General features: G+C 52.9%; 7 protein-coding genes across 7 annotated transcripts; 4 read left to right on the forward strand and 3 right to left on the reverse strand.

The window, feature by feature from the left end:
- Positions 1 to 1,422: 1,422 nt before the first annotated feature.
- On the forward strand, positions 1,423 to 4,117 carry P153DRAFT_14705 (phospholipase A-2-activating protein). The gene is made up of 2 exons (XM_033662159.1): positions 1,423 to 1,686; positions 1,750 to 4,117. The coding sequence occupies exons 1-2, from the start codon at positions 1,639 to 1,641 to the stop codon at positions 4,012 to 4,014; spliced, it is 2,313 nt and encodes a 770-aa protein (XP_033529416.1). The 5' UTR covers positions 1,423 to 1,638; the 3' UTR covers positions 4,015 to 4,117.
- A 1,026-nt stretch (positions 4,118 to 5,143) lies between these two features.
- On the reverse strand, positions 5,144 to 6,603 carry P153DRAFT_362733 (tannase and feruloyl esterase). The gene has a single exon (XM_033667207.1). It carries the CDS (start codon positions 6,514 to 6,516, stop codon positions 5,260 to 5,262), a length of 1,257 nt encoding a protein of 418 aa, XP_033529417.1. The 5' UTR covers positions 6,517 to 6,603; the 3' UTR covers positions 5,144 to 5,259.
- Positions 6,604 to 7,793: 1,190 nt separating this feature from the next.
- On the forward strand, positions 7,794 to 9,179 carry P153DRAFT_278789 (uncharacterized protein; the record flags this gene model as incomplete). Its single annotated transcript, XM_033662973.1, has 1 exon — positions 7,794 to 9,179. The coding sequence occupies one exon, from the start codon at positions 7,794 to 7,796 to the stop codon at positions 9,177 to 9,179; it is 1,386 nt and encodes a 461-aa protein (XP_033529418.1).
- A 331-nt stretch (positions 9,180 to 9,510) lies between these two features.
- On the forward strand, positions 9,511 to 11,294 carry P153DRAFT_380832 (uncharacterized protein; the record flags this gene model as incomplete). Its single annotated transcript, XM_033669969.1, has 2 exons — positions 9,511 to 9,604; positions 9,676 to 11,294. 2 exons carry the CDS (start codon positions 9,511 to 9,513, stop codon positions 11,292 to 11,294), a joined length of 1,713 nt encoding a protein of 570 aa, XP_033529419.1.
- A 2,857-nt stretch (positions 11,295 to 14,151) lies between these two features.
- On the forward strand, positions 14,152 to 15,065 carry P153DRAFT_392317 (uncharacterized protein; the record flags this gene model as incomplete). The annotated part of the gene is made up of 2 exons (XM_033671138.1): positions 14,152 to 14,394; positions 14,461 to 15,065. Exons 1-2 carry the CDS (start codon positions 14,169 to 14,171, stop codon positions 15,063 to 15,065), a joined length of 831 nt encoding a protein of 276 aa, XP_033529420.1. The 5' UTR covers positions 14,152 to 14,168.
- A 72-nt stretch (positions 15,066 to 15,137) lies between these two features.
- P153DRAFT_362736 (uncharacterized protein) lies at positions 15,138 to 16,597 on the reverse strand. The gene is made up of 5 exons (XM_033667208.1): positions 16,197 to 16,597; positions 16,110 to 16,144; positions 15,994 to 16,056; positions 15,926 to 15,937; positions 15,138 to 15,873 (listed from the first exon to the last, which is right to left on the reverse strand). The coding sequence occupies exons 1-5, from the start codon at positions 16,312 to 16,314 to the stop codon at positions 15,355 to 15,357; spliced, it is 747 nt and encodes a 248-aa protein (XP_033529421.1). The 5' UTR covers positions 16,315 to 16,597; the 3' UTR covers positions 15,138 to 15,354.
- Positions 16,598 to 17,129: 532 nt separating this feature from the next.
- P153DRAFT_14910 (putative histidine kinase HHK2p) lies at positions 17,130 to 23,469 on the reverse strand. The gene is made up of 3 exons (XM_033662189.1): positions 17,829 to 23,469; positions 17,666 to 17,779; positions 17,130 to 17,614 (listed from the first exon to the last, which is right to left on the reverse strand). Exons 1-3 carry the CDS (start codon positions 23,370 to 23,372, stop codon positions 17,348 to 17,350), a joined length of 5,925 nt encoding a protein of 1,974 aa, XP_033529422.1. The 5' UTR covers positions 23,373 to 23,469; the 3' UTR covers positions 17,130 to 17,347.
- Positions 23,470 to 24,243: the final 774 nt, after the last annotated feature.

A 24,243-nucleotide genomic window follows, 5' to 3' on the forward strand; every position in this document is an offset into this window, starting at 1 on the left:
GAGAATTTCAGTTCACACCATGCTTGCATTCGCGTTGTGACCCTGGCTTGACGGCTGAGACTAGTAAGGGTCTTGACCGACCAGCTAGGCTTGGTGAGGCTGAACAGCGGATTGGTATCAAACGGCAAAGACCACGTCCTCCAAGACCTGAGGGTCTGGCCTATCAGCCGGATGAATTAGAGGAGTTAGTGTATTGATTGGATCGCCGTGACACGTTGCAAAGCAGCTGATCCCCATGCTCAGCGATTCAGCAAGAACACCAAGCTCTCGTGTCCGGCCCAGTCACAAAACTGACATGCAACACCCCGTCACAGGGGAGGCAAAACCTTAAGCGGTAGCGAAAGCTGGGCGGAGAGCTTAGGCCTGAAATTGCATGCAGGCGTTCCGGGCGCTGTCACGCGAGGGTCTAACGTTCTGGTGGATGCAGCAACGCGGCGCCCAGGTTCTAGAAAGCGCCCACGTCGGATAGCGATGCAGCTGAAGCGGAAGCGAAAGCAGATGGTACGGAAAGCGACGCTCGTTTCTTGCAAGTATCTAGGAGCGTGCCCGGTCAAATGACGCCGAGAACTCGACTACTCACCGTGATCCATGCGCTCATTTTACTTGTGCATGAATCTCACTTTGCGGTGCGTGACGGTCGGCGAGCGCAGGCGCCGACCTCCGTGAAGGAGCGAATGATGGGTGGGGCGGGAACATGCCGTTTTGCGGGGAGGCAGCGTGACGGGAGCTCCGCAACAGATGGTGTTTTAGACGCGAGTACGCTGGAGACCCTTCCCAAAACCCGTCATCCAGCGGTCCAATTCGTGGTAGAGAGGCTGTTCTGGGCCAGTCCAAATCAATCACAGCACCGTGTCGATCAGTTCCTGTTCCAGGTCTGCACCAGGCCCTCGGTTCTCGAATCTCCCAGCAGCAGCCACAACAGCACGACAATGTTTCTCCTGGGAGGTGCTTCTGCATGCATCTGTCCTGTTGAGAGATTTCCAACCTCTCCGGTGCATGTTGTCGTCTGCGTTGATGCTCTTGCTGCTGCTTTGTATTCATTTGTCGCCACAGTCTGGTCAAAGTTTGCAATTGGAGAAAGCAAAATTGACCTTTGCCCTCGGACAGTGAAGTGAGGGCTGATGGGCGCTTACAGCCCAGGCAAACGGCTTTCGCCTATGTCAGGGTCTTGACAATGTTCAGCTTTGTGAAGAGGCAGCCACAAATCCATGCAGGGGAAGAGAGCTGGATGGCGAGGTCAAGCGAGACATGGCAAAACAGAGTCGCAGAAGAAGAGGAACAAGCGAGAAAGGGCGCTGCATGAGACTGGCGCAAAGGCAAGAAACCGATACCAGCAGCCTCGGCAGAAATGGCAATGTTCTGCTGTGGTGTTGAGGAAGGAGGGCCGCGGGCTGACATAATAGGCAGCGACTAGTGAGCAGGGTACCCACAACGGTGTTGACGTCGTGGGCAGCTGGCGAGGTTCTGCGCAACAAACGGCATCGCAAACGACGTGTCACGGTGCCTGTTCCCCACTGAAGCTGCCGAGACAAGTGGGTGTTGATGTGCACGACCTGCTCTCTCGTCTAGCCTTCTCTCTCTCTCTTCGTCCACCACAGCCTGTCAAACAGCGGTCGAGCAGCCCCGCAGTGTTCAACCATGGGCGACTTCAAGCTGTCAGCCACTCTGCGCGGCCACGAAGACAATGTACGCCAGTCCTGTCCTGTTCTGTTAGTGTGCAAGTGGACTGTCTTCTGACCGTGGCTCTAGGTGCGCAGCGTCGCATTCCCCGCCCCCGCCACGCTCATCTCGGGAGCGCGCGACCACACCGTCCGCCTGTGGACGCAGCAGTCGTCGAGCCCGCCCACATACGACAGCACCATAAAGACACACGGCCAGGGCTTTGTCAACGCCGTCACGCTCGTGCAGCCCTCGTCGGCATACCCCGAAGGCCTCATCGTCTCCAGCGGCCACGACCAGATCATCGACGTGCGCCCGCCAAGCAAGAGTCTTGAGGACAACGCCGAGGCACTGCTGGTAGGCCACGGCCACAACGTATGCACGCTCGATGTCAGCCAGGACGGAAGGCACATTGTCAGCGGCAGCTGGGACCGTGAGGCGCGCATATGGGAGGTGGGGAAATGGGGCTCCTCGACTGTCCTCCAGGGCCACGACGCCGCTGTCTGGGCCGTGCTGGCCTACGACAACAACACCATCATCACCGGCTGCGCAGACAAGCAGATTCGCTTCTTCGGGCCGTCGGGCAAGCTGCTGCGGTCTATACACGCCCCCGACATCGTGCGCGCACTGTGCCGACTACCCCCGAATCATCCCTCCGGCGCCCAGTTCGCGTCTGCAGGCAACGACGCCGTCATCCGATTATGGACCATCGATGGTAAGCAGGTCGCCGAGTTGTATGGCCATGAGAACTTCATATACTCTCTCGCAGTCCTCCCCAATGGCGGACTAGTGAGCGGCGGCGAGGACCGGACATTACGCGTATGGGAGAACAACCAGTGCATACAAACAATCACACACCCCGCCCTATCTGTCTGGACCGTTGCCGTGTGCCCTGAGAATGGGGACATCGCATCAGGGACCAGCGACAACCTCATCCGCATCTTCACCCGCGACAAGACTCGCTATGCTGCTCCCGAAGCAATCGAGCAGTTCCTCGACGACGTCAAGGGCTCGTCGATACCGCAGCAGGCAATGGGAGACATCAACAAGGAGAAATTACCCGGGCCCGATTTTCTGACCCAGCGGTCTGGCACTAAGGAAGGTCAGGTGCAGATGATACTGGAGGCCAATGGCAACGTCTCAGCGTATACCTGGTCTGGAGCCGCCAACGAATGGATCAACGTAGGCACTGTGGTCGACTCGGCAGGGAGTGGCGGCCGGAAGGTCTCGCACAAGGGGAAGGAGTACGACTATGTCTTCGATGTCGACATCGAGGATGGAAAACCGCCACTCAAGCTGCCATACAATCTCAACAACAACCATTACGAGGCAGCGCGCAAGTTCATCGAGGACAACGAGTTACCGCTCTCCTACCTGGACCAGGTTGCAAACTTCATCGTCCAAAACACGCAAGGGGCGACTTTGGGCCAGAGCAGCGCGCCGGGTGCTGATCCTTGGGGCACAGACTCGCGATATCGCCCTGGCGATGCCAACCAGGTCACATCACAGCAGCAACCGACCCCTGCACCACCAGCCACACGACTGCTCCCACAGAAAGATTACCTTCCTATTGCCACGGGAAACCACAAAGTCATCTTCAAGAAGCTGCAAGAGTTCAACCAGGCGTTGGTGAATGATGGGCAGAAGGGTATTTCACTGAACCCGTCAGATCTAGAGCAACTGAGCACAACGGTTACTGCTATAGAAAAGGGCAATGGAAAGGACGTCGATGTGACTGGTGTCGATCTTCTGGTCAAGGCGGCAACGCAATGGCCAGCAGACAAACGCTTACCCGCTCTCGACCTCGTCCGGCTCGTCCTTGTCTTCGAAGAACCAGCAGCATACCTGGTGTCGCCCGAGCAAAACCTGCTTTCTGCCCTTGCGGAATCCGACGTCTTCGCCAGCTCCTCTCCACCCAACAACACCATGATGGCCATCCGATGTCTCAGCAACCTGCTTCAAACCGACAAAGGCCGCCTGCTAGCCAGCACAGAGTTTGACCAAATCCACCCTTTCGTGTCGCCCTTCATAACGTCTACAAACCGCAACCTGATCATCGCCCTCACAACCTTGTACATCAACTACTCGGTTCTGCTCATCTCAGAGAGCAATGCGGATCGGGCACTGTCACTGTTGGACGATCTATCCAGGATTCTCACTACAGCAACTGACTCGGAGGCTGTGTACCGTGCCCTCGTCGCTACGGGTACATTGCTGTGTCTAGGCCCGGACTTCTGCGAGGCCGGAAGGGATATCTTGCAGCTAGGTGACGCGATCAACCGTGCGGAAGAAAAGGTCAAGGAACCCCGCGTCACGACGGTGATTGCAGAGATTCGGGAGAAGTTGCACGGGTGAATGGGAGGAGTGTCGGTCTGGCAGTATGTGATGTACATGCCGAGGACACGTTTGTGAAGTCTTACTTTGGCGGCATATGGTATGGTATGGCATGGTGTGGTGCCCATTCTTAAGCATAGACGTTATGATATGATATGATACGACATGACATGACATGACATGAAAAGCACCCTCTCTTTTTAGCAACACCTCACAATACAATGCCATGCATGCGATAGAAATAAACTACATTCTGACAACCCTCCACAACACACCTACTCACTCCATAAACACAACACACAGCGCATCTCCCCCATCCATCTACACCCTCCCCCGTTTTCATTGTTTGTTTTCCCAACCCCTCACAACCCCTCACAACCCCCGCCCACACGCCCTGCACAACACGACACGACACGTCTCCCCATCAACTAGCGCGCTCGCTGTACATATACGCGTACGTGTGCATCACACTTCACCGTCCATCGGTACATCGGTGTTTACAACCCCCGACGTGATACAACGCCCAGTCTGCCGGACGGGATGCCAAGGGTGGGTTTTACGGGACGGGGTGGGGCCTTAGGGGGCTGGGGGCTCGGGCGGATCTGGAAGGTGCCGACTGGGTTGTGGGTAGTGGGTAGTGGGTAGTGTTGTGACAAGGGGGGGGGGGGGGGGGGGGGGGGGGGGGGGGGGGGGCGGTTGTGTAGTGTGTGTTGGGTATGACGTGAGGGTGGCATGGCAGGCTTCGAGGACCTTGATACTATGTACGTTGGATTTTGGCAAAGAAGAGCAGGGACTGTTTTTTTAGATGGAAAAGAGCATCTTGTCTTATGGGGATTTTCTCAATGTCCCCACTAGATTCTCTCTCCACGACGACTCGACTACCTACTTACCTAGTCGTTTTCCTTTTCACACATTCAAGATCTACCCCGACATGCAAGTGTAATCCTCTGCACCCACACCCGTGTACACAGCTCTCGCTGGGTACGCACACAAGAAACTCGTCACGTTTGCGGAAGTCGTCGCCTCGAGCACGTCGGGTGCCGCGTCGCCCTCGACCCACGAGCGCAGCGCGTCGAACGCTTTGGACGGGAACCCGCCGATGCCGCCCTGGCAGTGCCCCATCCCTGGCGACTCGAAGTAGCGGTAGAAGTTCTGCACGGGCGTGTCGGGGTCGAATGCCGTGACTGCGTCGTAGTAGTGGCGCGTGTTGCGGAAGGGGATGAATTCGTCGGCCTGGGGGGTGGTAAGCTCACGTGTCATGTCATGTTATGCGTGAAGAGTAGGGAGAGGGGGACATACCAGACCATGATACGTTATCATCTTGCCGCCAGCTTTGCGGAAACCAGCGAGATCAGGCGAGCTCGTGCCGATGATGGAATCATACTCATGCGCTGCGGTGTGCAGTGCGCGCTCGAAGTCGCGGCGTGACATTGCTGAGACGTTGAAGTTTGGGTTTTTCTCGACGAAGAGGCGGATTTCGTCGGTGACCATTTCGATGGTTTCGCCCTGGCAAGAGGTGCAGTTCGAGCACGTTGTTTCCGCGATGCTTCCCGAGGCGGTGAGGTTTGCGGAGTAGCCAGGTGTGTACCAGAGGAAGGAGCCGTTGGCGCTGCGCGCGTTGTTCCATGCTGCGTCGGCGACCCGGGCAGCGGCTTTGGAGATGGTCATGGAATTGGAACAGGAGCTGCCGTTTAGAGGTGTGCCTACCAGCGTGTACGGGTCGAAATGGCATGCGTCCGGGTTTGATATGATGCCGTCGACGACACCATCGAGGCCATCACAAGCCGCTATGGCTGCCGTCGTAAGAGCGTCGATTTCGCTGGGATGAGGATACTGTCCCATCTCGTTCATGACTTGCTGCGGAAACTGCGCCGCGACCAGGAACTGCGAGTAGATTGCTGGAGCTGCGGCGAGAATGCCATCGAATACATCGGGATATTTCTGAGCAAACATGAGGCCCTGACGACCACCTTGCGAGCAGCCACGCCAGTACGAATATCGCGCAGACTGGCCGTAGAAGCTTTGAATAACGCTTTTAGCCGCCAGTGTGGAGTCCTTCAATGCTACTGAGGCGAAGTCTTCGAGAGCGTGAACATTGACATTGCCTGGACTCAGTAATGCCCAGTCGTCTGGGTCGCTAGAAGGTACACCACCGTTTGTCGTCACTGTCGCAAAGCCGCCAGCTACTGCCACAGTCATGGCGAGATATGCGTTCGAGTCTAGCCCGGCGCTCCATTGTCCTCCACCAACTGCTTGGAATCGGTTGTTCCATGCCGGCTGTACAGGGAGCCATGCTTGGGTGATGACTGTGTCATTATGGCCTGGATGCGTATGGGTCAATGTTACATTGCAGAATGATAGGTTCGTGGTGTCGACGTCGCCTATAAGGTACTCGTATGACGCCGGGAGGTTCAGGGAATAGTTGGAGACCGGTGATGCTTGAACGGACAGGAATTCGGCCCCGACGACGGTTGGAAAAGGGATCAATGAAGCCGTGCAGTTAGCCAGTAGCTGAGAAAGCATGATGACTGTTTAGTCGATAATGCAAAGCCGGTACCTGACGGGGCGTTATCCCCTTATATGTCGGAGGATTTAAGGCATACCAATAGGTACTGTAGTATCCAGGGTAAGTTTTAACAGTTAGTCACTGACCACGAGGAGCAACTGCAATTGGCTCTGACAGCTACGGGAGCTCCCTCCGCGGTGGCGAACTGTTGAATATATGGCTTGGATACCACAGTACATGATGGGCCTTATCGATCCCTGCGCGGCTTCGACCAAATCGGTTCGTTGCATAACAGACCTCCTGTGGTATATCCGGGATTGTCATCCTAGATATGGTAGAGGCTTCCCACATCAATGTCGAGGACGCTACATAGACAAGAAAAACTGTCATTTGGGTACGCAGCGAGACCTGTATCCGTCCTAACTGGCAAGACACTTATCTCTTGCGAAGTACCATCTGCAACGAAACCAAAACCTTGGGTCGCGACTATTACCGTAATCGAAAGTTGGACATTAGTGAAAACAAGTAGGAATTAGTTCGAAGTAAGCACTACCAGACACGTTGAACAGAACTGACACGAACAACCCAACACTGATGTTCAGGCGTCCAAGGTGACTGAGAATGACGTCACGCGTATTTCAACATAACTGTACACCGAAGTCCTCGTCTAGATGCGTAACATTGGAACGACACGTCAACCCATGGACTAGAAACCTACAAAGTGGTAGTGAAAGGTATCAATATGTTACACACCCGATTCCGATCAGTAGGCCTTTCCGGAGCCATATTTACTGATGCACCACCCATCGCAGTATTGAACATGCAAAAATGACTCATCGACTTGCCGAGATCTGCACTGTGTGACAGCATATAAATACTTCTACACCAAACCTAGTTGTAGTTGTCAATCTGTTGCATGATTTCGCATTTCGATCGGCCGGGAGCCAGGTTCTGCGTGTTGGAGTCTTGTGCCTGGATTTCTAGCATTACACACTTTGAGTACACTTCAACAAATTCTAGTTGTGTAGTTTTGCTAAGAATGTAGCTTAGTTCCCGCCTTTACAGTTGACCGAGAGTCTGGGTGAGAAATCATTCCCTTGATCAATGCATAGTGAAGTCTTTCTGTGTAGAGGGCGTGCATGTGACATTCGACCCTTTCACTATGGCACAGACACCGCGCTTATCAGCGCTACAACCTTTTCCCCGGCGTTGTCAGCTACTTTACTTACACCCAACAAGCTCAACCGCGAGCCGAACAAACCACGCAAAGGGGTATAGCTGAACGTCAACTGCCATGTCCGCAAACGAGGAAAGTTGGAAGGACACATTCAATCTCGAAGGCTTATATAACTCTCTTCCACGGAAGCGGACGACGGATGGAAATTCGCCGCAGCTTCTCAAGCTTCCAGATGAGATTCTATGCCACATTGCAAACTATCTCGCCCCCGTTGAAGCGATTGGTAAGTACAATGGATACGGTTTGATAAACGACCACTGCAACCGCCCATCCGACACTGGCACAACACGCACCGTCCTACACATGCGTGCCTCAGAAGCACGCAGAAGTTATGCAACTGGCGTTCAAACTCTTTTGAGCCTTGCTCTGACTTGCAAGCGCTTAAGATCTGTCGCATACGATGTTCTCTACCGTAGACCCGCTTTGCCTCAGCCTGTCGACATGCGTAACGGGCATCTTGTGTCCGCGTTGCCCAGGTTCTTGCAGACAATCGTCGAGCGACCCGAACTTGGTGGCCTTGTGCGGCACCTTGCCGTATGGCTATGGATAGCATACCCAGTGCGTCAAGTGCATGGTGCGGATGAGAGGGCATGCGTTTGTGGTGGCTGTACTCAGAAAGTTAGGAGTATCGTCGACGCCCTCCGCCTGCCTGAGCATGAGAAGTCGAAATGGTTGGAAACCCTCGCATGTCCCACGGAAGCTATGGTCTGCAGTTTGGTGTTGGCATCTCTCCCAAACCTTCAAACTCTCGAATTGTACGTCCGGCCATTGCCTTCGTGTTGGAATCATGAAGTATGTGTGGGTTCCATTTGTGGCATCGAAAAACGGGGCAGCGACAGACCTCCTGTGATGACAGACACATCCGAAGTTACAGTTTTGAGTCGAGGCCTTGCTTTGACCAGAATCCACACACTGATACTGTCAACCGATTTAAACGGTCTGAACCGCGCCGGTCTACCAAGTCTCACTACCCTAACGCTCGACTTCTCCAAACGAAACCCTTTCGTGATGGTTGCCAAAGGATCATTCGCCAACGTCGCAACACTAAAGATTCAGGGTTCCGCGATGGATCCAACTGGACATGATCAGCCCTTCGTCGACCATCAACTGAAACTCGAACTGCTGTTCAGTAAGCTTCCACAACTTCGGACCCTTGAGTTCGAAACCGGTCTTCCAGCTGGGACCTGTACCATTCCTTCCTGGATCGAGAAAATAATCATTCGAGATGCGGATTGGAATACACTGCTCTGGGCTCAATACATCGAGGAAACACGGGTCGCCTCCTCTGCTCTGCGTCACATTGAAGTTTACTGGCGTGGAGATTACGGCGTGCCTCCAGCTCTTGTCAGTATCGAAGGATCTGCGATACAGGCCAGAGTTACAGAAGTGTTTATGTGGAAGGGTTCATGTTGGGAGGTATTAGAGATATTGGAGCGCGTTTGAACGATGGTATGTGGTCGGCGAACATAAACCGCTGTGCAACAGCCTCGTAGATTTGTCACTCTCACTTTTCAGCTTACAGTTTCAATCTTAGGACTGTCTACTGGAAGAGATTTCAATGAACTTTTATCAGAACCCAGTATATGCAGTCTGTTTGTCGATTCTGCCAAGACGCTGCCGCCTGAACCAAAATTCAGAGCGTTTGGGAACCAAGGTTCAGCAAAGCCTAGGAGGAAAGTGAGTCATGTGCGAACAGTCATAAAAGGTCGGCATACATAAGAGGAACGAATCGCAAGAATCTGAATCCTGCAATCCAACAAACTTACCATCCAACATGCGGGTGCCCCTGGAGATTTTCCGCATTATTCTTGACTATGTTACGGGCATATACACTCGACTGGAGCTTTTGTCTTTAAGACATATCAACAGTAAGTTTGGCAGTTAAATACACAAGAAGGTTGTAAATTGGAACTGCGAAAGGAGATTCTGACACACGTAGGTCGATTCAATGAAGAGATCTTAGTGTACTTGTTCTCCGAAAGATCACGATTTGAGGGCGAGAAATTGATCCGTGGTAATATGTTCCATCGAAGAATGAAACGAGGCAAGTTATTTGCTTTTGGCGCTGTGTTCGACGATGCACCGCTGTCGCTGCAAGAACGATATGTCTACTATCGTGCCACTCGGCATCATACTGAGCCTAGCCTCTTTACGTGTCTTTTTATCCCGGTCTACGAACGCCAGTTGATGAAACTCGGTGTCGCGGAGTGGGACAGAGCTACACGAGACGCAAAGCTTCGTGAGTGGTGTCTGCTACCGATGCACCAAGACTGGAACATCGGATGGGTTGTTGCGCACCGCGTGTCTACACTCGAGAACAAAATCTTGCGTTACACAGCAAATTGTGGGTTCGCGAATGGAATTTACGACAATTGGAACGATGAGCACACAGTTGAGGCGCGGCGCCAAAAACGCATCGAGAACGACTGCACATTTCTGGAGATTTGCTGCGCAATACTCCATAACGATGAAGATGCAGTGCTAGAAGCATTCCCAGGGTCCTACATCTTCGCCGACGATATGAATATCTGCTTCGGAACCACGCTACTCGGATTTGCTATCAAACGAGGGACCCCGTCGATGCTGAAGCTCTTGTTACGCCCCGTACACTCTACTGAGCAAAGACGTCTCTACGTCTATCTTCAGTTGGCTTTGAGCAGGTCTGAATCAGCTGATGCGATCTTCAATATTCTGTTGGACAACTTCTCTGGCTTCGATACAGCAAAGAAAGCCTTCACACAAAACCTCCTACACAAAGCCATGAACAAGAAGAATTTCCTTATGTTTGATGCTTTGATACGCTGGATGGTATCTGTACCAGCCTTCTCCCGACACCATAAACGATGGATACTGGAGGTTTGCTTCCTACAGCTGTTTTCCAACAACCAAGAAGTCAGTTTGGAAAGAGTGTTGCCCAGAAGGCCACGGAACCGATGGAGATTCCACGAAAACCAACAAGAAATGGAACGCTGGCTCTCTGAGAGCAAGCCCAGAGACTTTCTTACATATCCTGTCCCTGGTCTCCGTCTCCAACAAACAGCCACACTGAATATCCTCCCAGCCTATCAACTAGGTGCATATTACAGGAACAGGCGGACTGAGAGCCGACTAAAATACTACGATGGCCGTGGATTCATGTTTGTGGAAACGTATCCAAACATACCAACTTGTCTCTTCCTGGCAGTATCATTGGGTTTGACTTACTGGGTTGACTGGTTGTTATGGGCTGGTGCAAATCCCAGACATCAGAAAGGCGAAGAATCCATCCTGGAGGTTGCTTTTCGACCTGGAATACATCAAACACAAACAAGGGAGGGTGGTCACAAGTTAGAGACCGACAGGATAAAAGTGCGGGCCCGAGTGGCTGAGCTTCTGCAACATCATGGCTGGGATGCTAGAAATTTGGAAGTCGATCTTGGAACCATACCTAAACCCAAACCGGCCCGCGCCCAGCCAAGTGTATATGACTACGACTACTACTACAGCTACTACTACGACCTCCGCTTGGAGCAGAGCATTGATCTTGAGCAGTGCAGAATGCTTCAGCCGCTTTTGTGATTGGTTCATGATTGTTTGTCATGACCATGTTCTAGCATTCGATTGGGGACGCATCAGTGTGATGGTTAATGCGAGCACCCAATATCTTGCTTCTGGTTTCTCATCTTATTCTCTTGGGATTTGTTGTTTCAAATACACTACTATGGTATTAGACCTCATTGAATCTTATTAGGATACTACATTTGATCTTGCTTTGAACCCCAAGTCCCACTATTCGTTAGTGATTTGGCTTCTCACTGTCCAACTTCCCCGACCCAGACCTTTGCCTCGCTCGGTATTTAGACTTCTCCATATCAGCATACCAACGCTCTGACTCCGTCTGAATCTTCTATGCAGTAACCCCAGTGAAGAGCGCCAAATTTCACATACAAACACACTGGCCAGAGGAGACAAGCACAGTCTGAACTGATCTAGAGGACTTGCACGATATTTTGTACTGCAATTTCCGTGGTTGCTTGGAACCATAAAACATTGGCGATTGCATCACACCCCGTCCTATCATTTCAACCTATATGCTTCAAGTATCTCAAAGTTTTCTTTGCGTCTCTCAATCCATCTCCGGTTGGAAGATCCTTTGCTCCTGCATAGCGTATCGAAACATGCGTAAATTTGTTCACTTAAAGCGTAAGGCTATTGACATTAGATATCGACGCCTCCAAGCCACATCACTGAATACTTCCCAATTGGAACGACGATACAAAGGACTGCGGTAGGCAGATCCAAGGCTTTTTCAGTTGATCTAGCCATTGATAATGCGGTCTTGGCTTGAATTATTGTTGTTTAGACAGGCCATACTTGACCCAGATAATGCTGGGATTCTACATGACTTCATCGACCTAAATGCTCAGCCTGTCACTCGGGATGGGATCGAACATACAAAACACGTCATGGTTTAGTATGGAAGAAACAAGACCTTTCCTTTGGTTGTCATTGCATCTTAGGTGCCTGCATATCGACAGTTGAGTTGTGCAGTGGTATATGATTTACCTTACGTCGCTGTGCCCATCCTCGAATAAAGACGCATAGCCAGTTATACTATTCCCTGCCCTAGATTTCTTGTCCTTTGAAGAAGTCTTCACGCGTTCAATAATTCACAGGGCCTGAGGGAGAAAGATCTTAATAGGCTTAGGAGACATACTTTTACAAAAGCCTTTTCCTCAAAAAATATCAATGTGGTCGCTGCAAAACAACTTGCAGCTCAAGCATATTCGTCTTTATTCCAAGACGTGCGCTCGGTGGAGCGTAAAACTCCGTTACGTGAAGGATCGAGGTTGCGTCGTACAAACTACACTATCTTCCTATCTTTCCTCACTCAGAGGGAAAGTTTATCGATATCGACAATAAAATTCACAAATTCCGGTGTCTCCCTCTCAAAGGCCTGCATGTCCAAACAATGGATAAATATTTTTCAAACGCCGTCGTATAGGATCCGGAGGGCGACGCACGACATCGTCCTAAAGTACATCAGACGTGAACACAACCTCATGCATCTCCAGCAGCCCAACGTTCGCTGTCAGCGCCTAGCTTTGCGCTTCCTTCTCCCCACTGCATCCACAAAACAGGACGCCCAAATCCTGCCATGTACGCGGTCCCCATGACCGAAGAAGGGCCTTTGTGGCGTAACGGTTTAAGCGCAATTAAGCGTCGCATAGTCGCTCTTTTAGTGTACATACTAATATATTCAGAAGTCAGACCATTTCCACAAGCTCGTCTAAGCAGTCTAGATCTATCACTGGCTCTCATAGCAGCAAAGCCTCCACCAAGGCTGATGATGTGCGACATGAAGAGCAAGGCGGTGTTAACTTTGAGGGCGCTTTTGCATAGTTGTGCCTTGCGTTCTGGGTTTGCAGGCAGAGATCGTGTGGATGTAGACTGAAACTCCCAATCATTCCATACACAGCTACGTTTAGGCACCCAGTTCGTATTTCGCAGTTCTCTGATGTTGAGTAAACCACCATCGACCAAAGACTAACTAGCGCACAAAACCACCCCCCAAAGCAGCCATAGCGCCACACACCAACCCTCTTCTCCATCACCAGTCCTCCACACTCCACGCCAAAACAATCCAACACCCCGATCCAAACCCGCACAACAAGCAAAAAGGCCTCCCAATCTAGCGCTTATTCCTCGCAATCCGGTGTACCTAGGGATAGCCTCAGTAGCACACAAAGCCTGCACGCGTCCGAATCCGGACTCAATAGACGAGATGGGACTTCAGCTTCTGCGCCAAGCCAGCAAGGCCCGCCCGCTAGTTGTGTTGTGCGGTCGTGCGAGGCTGAGGAAATACTCACCGGAAGGGAGGGGCTTGGCGGGGGAGTGTGGTGTTGTGTGTGTAGGTTGTGAGGGGAGGAGATAGGAGTACGAGTGAATACAGCATCGCGGTGTTTATCCCCCTCTACATTTCCATTTTCAAACTCTGCCTACACGTCCCCAGTCTCTCATCCCACTCATCCTCTTCTTCCAACTAGACTCCCGCCAAGCCAGTCTTATTCCGCTGTCCGTTAGAACAAGGCGTCCTGGGCATCGCTGCAAGGTACCCACCTCACCTCACCTCAGCCCCCATAGTCTTCTCGCCATTGCCTGATACATCTCGACCACTCACATTCCTCGACAAGCGAGACTGTCTCGGCAGCGCCCGAAGAAGACAGGTAAATGCTCGAAAGAGACGGAACACGAGCCTCGGGGCTTTCACCTATGAAAGCGGTATGGTTACGCGATGATATGTGCAGAGGAGGCATATAAGACAGCTTGCTAATGGGTGTCTGGTCGTTATTTGTGAAAAGCCCCCATCTATCTCTGCGTATACAAGTCAACAAAAAAACAAACGCGTTTGTGCTCAGACATCTTTCCAGAAGAGCATATACACAAGACAAGATGCGCACAACAACCCTGAACATCCTACTCGCCATAAGCGCAACAACCACCCACGCAATCCACTTCAACGGCCCCGTCGAAACCCCAGCATCAACACCCACCGCCGACCTCGCAGCCTCAGGCTGGTCCCCCGCACCGACTGGCACCACGCAATCCCTAACCGACATCTTCCGCCGACAAGCAGCCATCGACGACGCAATATGCGGATACATCGACGGCGATACTTGTACGTAGCACCCCCTCACCCCAACAACCCAACAAACAAACACAAGCTAACCCCCCGACCCCCCAGCCCGCGCCGTATCCTGCACCCTAGGGGACTGCTACTACAACACCAACATAAACTGGTTCGGGTGCTGCACCGGAACGCTCCGCTCCGACTGCCAGATCTCGACACGCTGCGTAGCCTCCGCATCCGTGGCGTCGTGTCTGGATGACCCGGAGTGCGTGAACGATGGCCTGGTGACGGCGTGCACGGCGTCGAGTCGGGCGTTCTGCGGGACGATGAGGAGCGTGGTGGAGGGGGGGACGGTGACGCATCTTGTGTGCGCCGCGGCGGCGACGACTGTTGATTTGTTTATGCAGGCTTCCAGTGTGTCTGGGCTGGTTTCTTCGGTGGGTGTGGATGCGGGTAATAGTACGGTTGTGTTGGCTACGATGTCTTCGTCGTCGAGGATGGTGTCGTTGTCGGGGATTAGCAGTGCGTCGGCGTCTGCTTCGTCTTCTTCGTCGTCGTCGAGGGCTAGTGTGTCGAGTGTTCAGTCGACGAGCGCGAGCAGGTCGGCAAGTGCGTCTCAGAATGCGGTTACTAGTGCCTCGTCAGCTGGTGCTATGAAGACGGCGCAGGCTGTTGCTGGTGCAGGAGGTCTTGTGGGATTGATCGCTTTGTTCTTCTAATGGGTGCATGATGCTTGATCTTCAGGGTTAATTAGCTTCAGGGTGCTTTGCGACTGCAAGGTGGTAATGTTTGGAATCCTTTGCCTTGAAGAGGCCTATGTCAATGAGGTCCCCAAATAATGAACCTTCGAAATTCAACTCTTAAATTACTATTGACAGTCGGCGAATACCCTACGATCGTTAGGTCTTCATTCAACACATGTCTCTCCGATGTACCCTCTCACAAACTAACCACAATTCCCCACCTCATCTTCCCAAAGACGTTGACCCTACGTCAATCCCCAACCCATCAAGTCTCCAACCTGATCCTCCCCTCATCCCTCCTCAACCCAAACTTACTCAACCTCACCCTCGGCAAAACACCAACCAACACCAACACACTAGCAACAATAACAGCCCAATGCTGAATATGCGCCAAGCCAAGCGAATACGTGGTCCAACTCGCCGCACAAATCGTCGCAAGTCCCAGCGTCGCAATCAGATATCCCGCGACACGGTGGTACTTGTAGATCTTCTTCGCGTTGTCAACGCCGCCGTACAGACTGGGCGTGTAGTACTGCGTAAAACCGACGACGGCCTGTAGGTACACGGTGATGTAGAAGATGAGGCCGAGGCGCGCGTGTGCGGACGCGAAGTGCTCGTGTCCTGGGCCTGCTTTGTTCATCTCGATGATGATTAGGCCGGCGGTTAGGGCGGTGGCGCCGAAGACGTGGAAGAGGGCGTGGGCGAGTGTGCCGGCGCGTTTCTGAGCGGGTGTGTGGGTGGGCTGGAGGACGAGGGCTGCTTGGATGGCGAGGAGGAAGCCGGCCTGTGGTATGGTAAGTGGTTGGCTTGATGCCTACGGTGTCAGAGTAGCTTACCGAGTTGAGAAGCTGTGTGGCGGTTAGCTGAGGTTCTTGCGCCGGGATGGATCGTAGGGAAGACTTACAGGATGCGCAGAGAAGAAAATCAGTTTGTGCGAGAAGATGGCTCCCCATATGATGGCCGCAAGCTACTCTTGGTCAATATAACTGTTCAATGAATGGTCACCAGAGAGAGACCCACGATCCAGATGCCCGCCTGTGCAATCGCCGCAGTGCCTACACGCTCGTCAGTGAAGCTCTTCCAGATCAAACGTTGGAAACTACTCACCAAGCCAGAGGTTCTCATAAAGCGGTCGTCCCTCGATTTGACTTGCATCTCCCCTCTCTCCAAGCAGCGGCTCCTCTTCCGCGGTCACTGCCCGCGGTATACCAGTTGCAGAGGCCATAGTGCGGTGCAATACTTCTCTTTCTAAGATTCAGACTTCTTCGCTTGGAGTGCGGGTAGCTCCCGGTACAAAGATGCAACTGAGGAAGTCCAGAGCGTCGACGAGAGAGGCTGCCAGGCTTATGGTGTTGTTGTTGATAGATGACGAAGCTTGGACCTATGATGACGACTCTCTGGATCCCTGTACGTTTCGCCCAATAGGCGACAGGCCGATGTAAGCGTTCCACCAGTAGGAACTGTGATGATAAATGTGGAGTCGTGTATGAGGGTGCATACAGTGAAAGCGGGTCGGCAGATGTAGTGTTACAGAGGGCGAATTCGATATAGAATATCATAGAGTATACAGTTTCCAATCGACATCTATTCAAACGTCAGGCCGTCATTAGTTGAAACCCACAACATAACCACAACCAAAACATATCAACAAGTACGTACTACTATCATGGTATTCTTATTCCTTGCATATCCGTGCATATCCCATATACTTCTATCTATAATACATATCCGCGCCATTCATCGCAGTGTACTTAACCCAATGCATACCAACCCAAGCTACAGTTGGTATCCAGCCCTCATGTACATTCTCATGCTGCCCTGAATCTTTGGGCTATACATGCTATCTGTAGCACGCCACATGTCATTGAGAGAAGACAAGTAAACGAGGGAAACGCCATCCATGATGCACGCCAAACGCTAACGCATCCCAAAACCAATAACATCCCTCAACGCAACACAACCCAGATGCAAACAAAGCAAAAACCACCGCAGGAAAGACCAAAAAAAAAAAGGATGAAAACGCGCGCCGAATGCGACCTTCAAGCAATTATTAGTGCATCAAACAACGTGAAATTTTGTTCCAAATACAGATTATGATTCAACCCGCGTCTTTGAAACGCAACGAAGCGTAGCAACAAAACAATCTTCTCCGCCCAGGATATGCGCCTTTTCGCAAATGCATCCTGTCCGAAAATGAGTTTGTCCGTAGGGAGAGAGAGAGTGTGTGAGAAGTATGAGTAGCGTAGGCCTAGCCGTCTTTATTTCGGAGGCTTCATGAACTCAGGTAGTTTCGAGGGATCAGGCGGGTCCACGAATTTGAACAGGACGAGAGAGAGTTCTTTGAACGCGACGGGTTTCGTGACATACGAGTTGAAGCCACATTCTGCGCATTTTGAGTAGACGTCGCCAAGGACGTTGGCGGAGAGGGCGATGATGGGGTGCCGACGGTAATTATGTTTCTTCTCCCATTGTCGGATTTCCTTACAAGCCTGATAACCATCTTTGTTTGGCATATGTAGATCGCACTGTGACGAGATTAGTTTGAGACGAAGTAATTGGAGAGTGTTGGTACTCACAAGGATGATGGAGTAGTAGCCTGGCTCCTTGGAGAACACAATGTCTGTACACTGGGCGCCATCCATGACTGTTTCCACTTCGACATCGATTTTGGCGAGAAACTTCAAGATCACCTGCATATAGATTAGCATTTGCTCAGGCGACGATCGAAGGAATTCATACGGTCTGGTTGATGTGATTGTCTTCCACAAGCAATACTTTGTGGCCCTTACCACCGATTCTCTTTCTGAGTTCCTCAAAGACTAGCTTTTGGCTGACGACAACCTGTTGCGCCGTATCCTGGTTACGATCTGTACTCAACTCGCGTTCCTTCTGCGGGTCGAAGATTACGCCAAACTTAGACGGCTTGAGGGGGCGGTAAATGAATTGAAGCCGTCGATCGGTGTGGAGTTGTTCATAGTCATAGGCTGGGGCCTCCTTCATGAGCTCCTTCTTCTGCGACGGGTCGGATACAACCACGACAGAGGTGTTGCCAGAGTTCACTGAATGGAATATCTGATCCATAATTGCATGCACTTCGGCCGTATCGTGTAGTACCAATACGACATGGGTAAAGAGCACGGGATTATCGCCGCCAATCATTCTCTGCGCATCGGTTATGCTTTCCTGTCCCGTGATTTGATGTGGTATGCCCTCGGGAAGTGTATTCTTGATGTGCCTGATTGTGGCTTCCCTACTGTGAACCAGGGGGCAGACAACCAAAATGGAGAACATTGGGGGTTGAAGCGAGCTGCCAAGCAGAGAGGGATTGGGATGAGGGCTTGGGGAAGAAACCGTATGAGTTGACTCATGCGAGAGGGAAGAACCACTACTACCTCGTTTGGGGGGGAGTGCCAAAGTGATGGGATCCATGGGCATATTGGTTTCCTGTATGTATGAAGAGGCGGAAGATCTTTCTGACCGTAAACTTGACTTCCTGGTGAGGGCGGCACTTGTTAATGAGTATTCTGAGCTTCCAGATGAGAGCGATGGAGAGTCTCGCGAACGTTCTGAAGCTGTGGTGCTTAGCGCTGGGGATGTAACAAGTTCGTTGCGATCCGAAATGATGCCAGACATGCGTCTCAACATATTGGCAGCAATCTGCGGAAAGAAGGGCTTCTGCAACGGCGATGATTGCATAGACAGCGGCGGAACTGCAGTTTGGAGATCTACAGCTGGTGTTCCTGGTGTCGACACCTGCGGTTCCGGGGCATCTTCCGCTGTAGGAAGGCCAAATTTGATGGTGAAAAAGAATGTCGACCCTTTGTTGGGCACGCTTCGAGCATCCATCTTACCACCATGCAGCTCAACAAACTGCATCGAGATGGCCAACCCAAGACCTGTACCGCCATGCTGTCTAGTGCTGCTTGCGTCAATCTGACTAAACCGCTTGAACAGATACTTCGCCTCGTTTTCAGTGAAACCACGCCCTGTGTCGATTACTTCGAATCGTACCATGGTCTCGTTGTCTTTCAGTGACCCCGAACGCTCTGACGATTGCAGTCTGCATCGGACAAATATTTCACCCTTTGCAGTGAACTTTATCGCATTGCCGACAACGTTGAGAAGCACTTGGCGAATGCGAAACTTGTCTCCTTTGACCATCGACGGCACCCCCTCATCAACGACGTAATTGAGCTCAAGACCCTTTTGAATCGCTAGGCCCATGTTCAGATCATTCACCTCCTCGAGAAGTGATGGCAGGTGGAGCCATTCCATTGACAATTTAATCATTCCAGCCTCTACCTTCGACAAATCGAGGATGTCATTGATGAGATTGAGCAGGCTATCAGTACTGGCTTTGATAATATTGACATGTTCAAGCTGTTCGGCGTTGAGGATGCTGTCTAGGAGAAAATTGACCATTCCCGATATACCGTTGAGAGGCGTTCGAATCTCGTGAGACATGTTACTCAAAAATCGGGATTTGGCATCCATGGTCTCTTTCAGAGTATGCTCAAGCAACTTGTGGTCGTTAATGTCGGTGGCAGTACCATACCAAGCTTCCTCATCGCCGTCCTCGGCCAGAGAATTTTCGAGCAGGATTCGGACAAGGTGCCATCTGTATTCGCCGTCCTTGTTGCGAAGTCTGACCTCAGTGGAGTAAGACGATCGGCCATGGGCGTCCTTGGTGATCTTGAGAATTCCAGTACTTGCCAGTTTTGACAGCTTTGCTTGTGGCAAGTCCATTCTATCGGGCGAGGGTCCTGGGCTTGTGACTCCTCTCTCGGTTTCCGATGAACAGTCAGAAGCGTTTGTGTCCTGTGACGCATTGTCTGCAGGCATCGAAGTTGGAACATTGGCAGCACCATCTTCATCCATCAGCGGCAGTTTGCATTTGATCACATCTTCAGGATGAACATGCTCCAAAAAGCCATTCCCAAGGGCGGAGGTCTCTGCTTGGCCAGAGAATGTGATCCATTGCGAGTTGCAGAAAGTCAGCCCCCTTCGATTGGAAACAACGAAAACAATCTGTGGACTTGAATTCGCCAGCGCTCTATACTTTGCCTCTGAAGCAGCAGTTTCTTGTTGTCGAGCAGCATTGAGTTCCGCCTGGTGCTGTTCGTGAAAGTCCATGTTGGTTCCAATCCAATGGACGATCTGTTGTCTTTTGTTCTTCAATGGTGCAACACGAATGTAAAACCATCGATAGGATTGATCAAACCGTTGCAATCGAACCTTTTTCTGAAGTTGTTGACCCGTACGCAGACATTTGTTCCACTGCTCCAGATATGATTCTCGATCCTCCGGATGGATCGAATCCCAGGGATCTTGCAGTACCTGTCGGCTATCTTGTCCGCGATAGATCAAAAACTTCGAGTTCACCCATGTAATAGCACCGGTACCTGGCGCTGCCGTAAAAATCTGCACCGGCAATGAGTCGATGATGGTTCGCAGAAGACTTTCAGACGGGGGTGGCATCTCCAACGTTTCTGTGATCGAGCCTCTTCGTGTGCGCTCATGGGAAACAGGCGCTCGTAGACCTGGGGTTGTTGCTGATGGTAACGATTGGAACGACGAGCTGAAGTCGGCGCCATATGAATGCAGAAGAGAGTGCGTTCGATTTTGAGTACCTGGTGTCTGAGCATGAGACATTTCGTTCTGCGGCACCTTCTCATTCTTGGGCGTGATTACATCCTCCTCGTTGTGTTCAGCTACCATGCTCACGCTGACTCGCTTCGAATGCCGTCTCTCAGCTTTCCGGACAGGTTGGTCTTGGGGAGTGGGAACGGGAACGGGTTGATTTGGGACTCGAACAGCCTTTTTCCTAGAATCGAAGTAGCTCTCAACAGCTTCGCTGCCAGGAAAATGGCCAGGTGTACTTCCAATAGAAGGTTTGCTAGCAAAGGCTAAAGAGGTAGAGTCCCAGCCAGGTGTGCCAGTGATGGATCCGCCAGGGCTGTATCTTGAACGACTAGAGTAGTCTGAAGGGCTGGTGACACTTCCAGCGGCGGAAGTCGTGACGTTATGAAGGTCAAGACGAAGCAAATCGTCGAGACTGGCCTGGTCAGTGACTGATGTTCCACCCCCAGATGCGCCTATCAAGCTCCGACGACGACCGGCCGCAGTAATTTGCACCTGGGCATTTGTGAACTGCCACGCATTGGAAAATGAGGTTGCCAGATGAGGTCCCAGATGCTTCAGAGAATTGGTTAGGTTTCTTGGATATGGAACGACAGGCGACAATGTGGAAAGAATTGCTATTGGCGCCTTGCGCACAAAGTTGTCTCTATTCGAAGAAACAGTCTGAGCCGAATGTTCGGAATATCCCCTTGATAGAGACGGTGTCTGAGAAGGAGTTGGCGCGTCTGTAGGCTGCATCACTTGCGACAATGTGGGATGTATGAATGGGATATGTGTAACAGTGCTAGCCTTGTCTACACCAATGGCCTCCACCACGCCATATTGAGTGTAATCCTGTGGAGAACGAGACGGGTTGAATGTGTCTTCGTCCACTCGGCCCGTAGCAAAGAATGGATTGTCGTCTGGATCATTCTGTATAGCAGGAGAGGGGGCAGGCGACTGTGCCCAAGGTGAGCTTGGGTATTGTTCATACTCTTCGTACCGAGGTTGCAGTCTCAAGTCACTTTGGTCCACAGTACCGGAGCGGGGCGCAAGGCCAGTACGTCCGCGAGCAGCCGCCGTCTTCAATGTTTCCGAACCCGCTGTGCTGCTTTGCGATGTCGATGATTTGGACGAATCCGACCTGTCTTTCTCAGGAGGACCGTCTCTGGGCGTGGATACTGAAGTCGAGTAATCCCTCGTCAACGTCACCAGGCGCCCCCTCTCGAGAACACGGGTGATGCCTGTGTTGTCTATCAGAGCATCCGGTTCGTGGTCGAGAGCGCGGAGTACGTTGAACACGGCAGTTGGCGGCGATGGCTCTCCTCCGATACTCGAAAATTCGGGATCGCTGAATGAGGCTTGCCTGACCGAGGCAGGGCCGAAGAATGGGTGTGATGTGCCGTCGAAAGATGCTTGGGAGACTTGTCTCAGTGGATGTTCTGGCCTCACGCCCATTTGAGGTGCATGGCTGACTGCTCTGAGTGGACCTTTGGGCCTTATGAACAGATTGGGTAACGGGCTTTCGGGAGAAGTGTCCTGTTTCTGGCGTTCATGCCCGGCAAAAGAGTGATGCGAGAAGAGTTTGGGTCTCCTTGCGGGAATCGTCACGATGGGCGGCATGTCGGCAGTCTCGTCCTGTCGAGTGCGTCGAAACTGCTCAGGTGCGTCGTCCTGGGCTTGGTGCATGGTTGCTCCAGGACTGCCATTGTCTGCAGTCAAGGTCCAGGTTGTCTTCTGGCCCCACGGCACGTTCTCGATGTCTGAGGCGTCTGCGGGCACAGCGAGCGTTGCTCTCTCTACGCCGTAGTAATCACGCATGATGCCAGTCACGGCGGACCACCATGCTGCCAGGCCAGGCTCAGCGCCCAGGGTCAAGACCAGGTCGTAGAGATTAGGGCTGGGGTATCGTGGGTCTTCACCCTCGGCAGTGGAGAAGTGTCTGTCGCCAGGCAAGAAGGGCGTCGCCGTGGCAGCGGGGGTGCTGCTCTCCGAGGCGATGCGGTCTTGTGGCGCTGAAAAGTCTCTCCCGTAGATGGCAGAGACGGTGGGCGACAGGCTGGTGAAGGGCTGGTGGAAGGCATTGGACCATCTGGGCGTGTTTGGGACGGTGGGGAAGGGGTACGACGGCGTCCTGAGGGGCTGGTGGGCGGCGGGCGTGGGCGGCATGCTTCCACGGATGGTCTTGGCCGACTCGGTCGACTCGGTCGACGTCGTCTGCGCCGTGGGGAGCGGGCTCGGGCTGATGAAGGCATCCGCGAGCGTAGGCGACATTAGATCCATGGGCTCCTCCTTGATTGGCGAGACGCGACGGGCGGCGGGGCTTCCCGGGGTGCTGTCCAGCAAACGCGCTCGCTGCTGCTTCTGCAACATCTTCAGCTGCAGGCTGCGCAGACGCTCAATTTCGGCCTCGTCAGGCGATATGCCGGGCTGGAGCGCGCCCACTGCGTCGTAGCTGCCCTCGTGCTCGCTCAGGTCCGTGTCGGAGGCCGTGGCGTCGCCATCGTCGTCGGAGTCGTCTGGCAGCGTGTTGGCGGCGACGTGGTGCTGGTCGAGTGCGTCGCTGCGTGGCAGGCGCGGCAGGGCGGGGCGGCCGGGCGTCGACGAAGCGGTCGAAGTGGAAGCGGCCCTGTCTGGCTGGGTCGAGAGCGGCTTCGGGCTCATGCTGGCATCCCCCTCGTCCCGTCTCTCCTCTCCGTGTGCGCAGGAGTGCAGTGTGGCGATGGCGGCATGCGTATGTGGGCGTGGGCGTGGGCGTGGGCGGGCTGGCAGAGCGAAGAGCCTGGGGGGATGACGTAGATATTGAGGCGGGCGAGCAGCTGTAGATGTTAGAAGGAGCGCCACGCGACGAAGCGGCTCTACGGCGACACGAGCACAGGACGACTGCACGGCAGCGGCAGCACCAGGACGGTAGCACGATAGCTAACAGGAGCGCTCCACCAGGCGGGCGCTGACATGGGAGATGCCGCAGTCGTCCGACGCAGCGCTGGCCAGACTGGAGATTGCACGTACGGGGAGGTGCTGGGCGGTGGGAGGGCTAGCTGGCTGCACCTGAATTGCAACAACGCTGGTGCATGCACACATCCACGCCGACTGCTTAACGGCGTCTTCGTAGTAGCTCTGCTCTGCATGTCCCCATCTGGCGACGGGGACGAGGCTGACCCATGACCCAACTAAGACGTCATCGCCAACCACTCGCCGTCCCGCCGCGATTTTGCCCATGCTCGAGCCACGCCCTCCGCCCTCGACAATGTCTCTGCTGCCGCCATCAAATCCGCTGCCACCGCCGTCGCCATTGCAAACGCGCCACTTTGCACCATCGGCAAGCGTCCAAAGTGTGGCTGCCGCGCGGCATCCATGCGGCTTCTGAGGCATTCCCATTGGGCCAACATAGCCTTGGCACCCAACTTGTCTCTATCGCACTGAAGCAGCGAGGCGCCACACGTCATTTTCGTCTGCAGCGAACATGCCTGGCCAATGTCAGAGCGTCTTGCTGAGAACTCTGCCACACTCACCACAATCGCGGAAACCACAC

This window comes from Dothidotthia symphoricarpi (genome assembly GCF_010015815.1).
Source record: "Dothidotthia symphoricarpi CBS 119687 unplaced genomic scaffold P153scaffold_1, whole genome shotgun sequence".
Lineage (NCBI taxonomy): Eukaryota > Fungi > Ascomycota > Dothideomycetes > Pleosporales > Dothidotthiaceae > Dothidotthia > Dothidotthia symphoricarpi.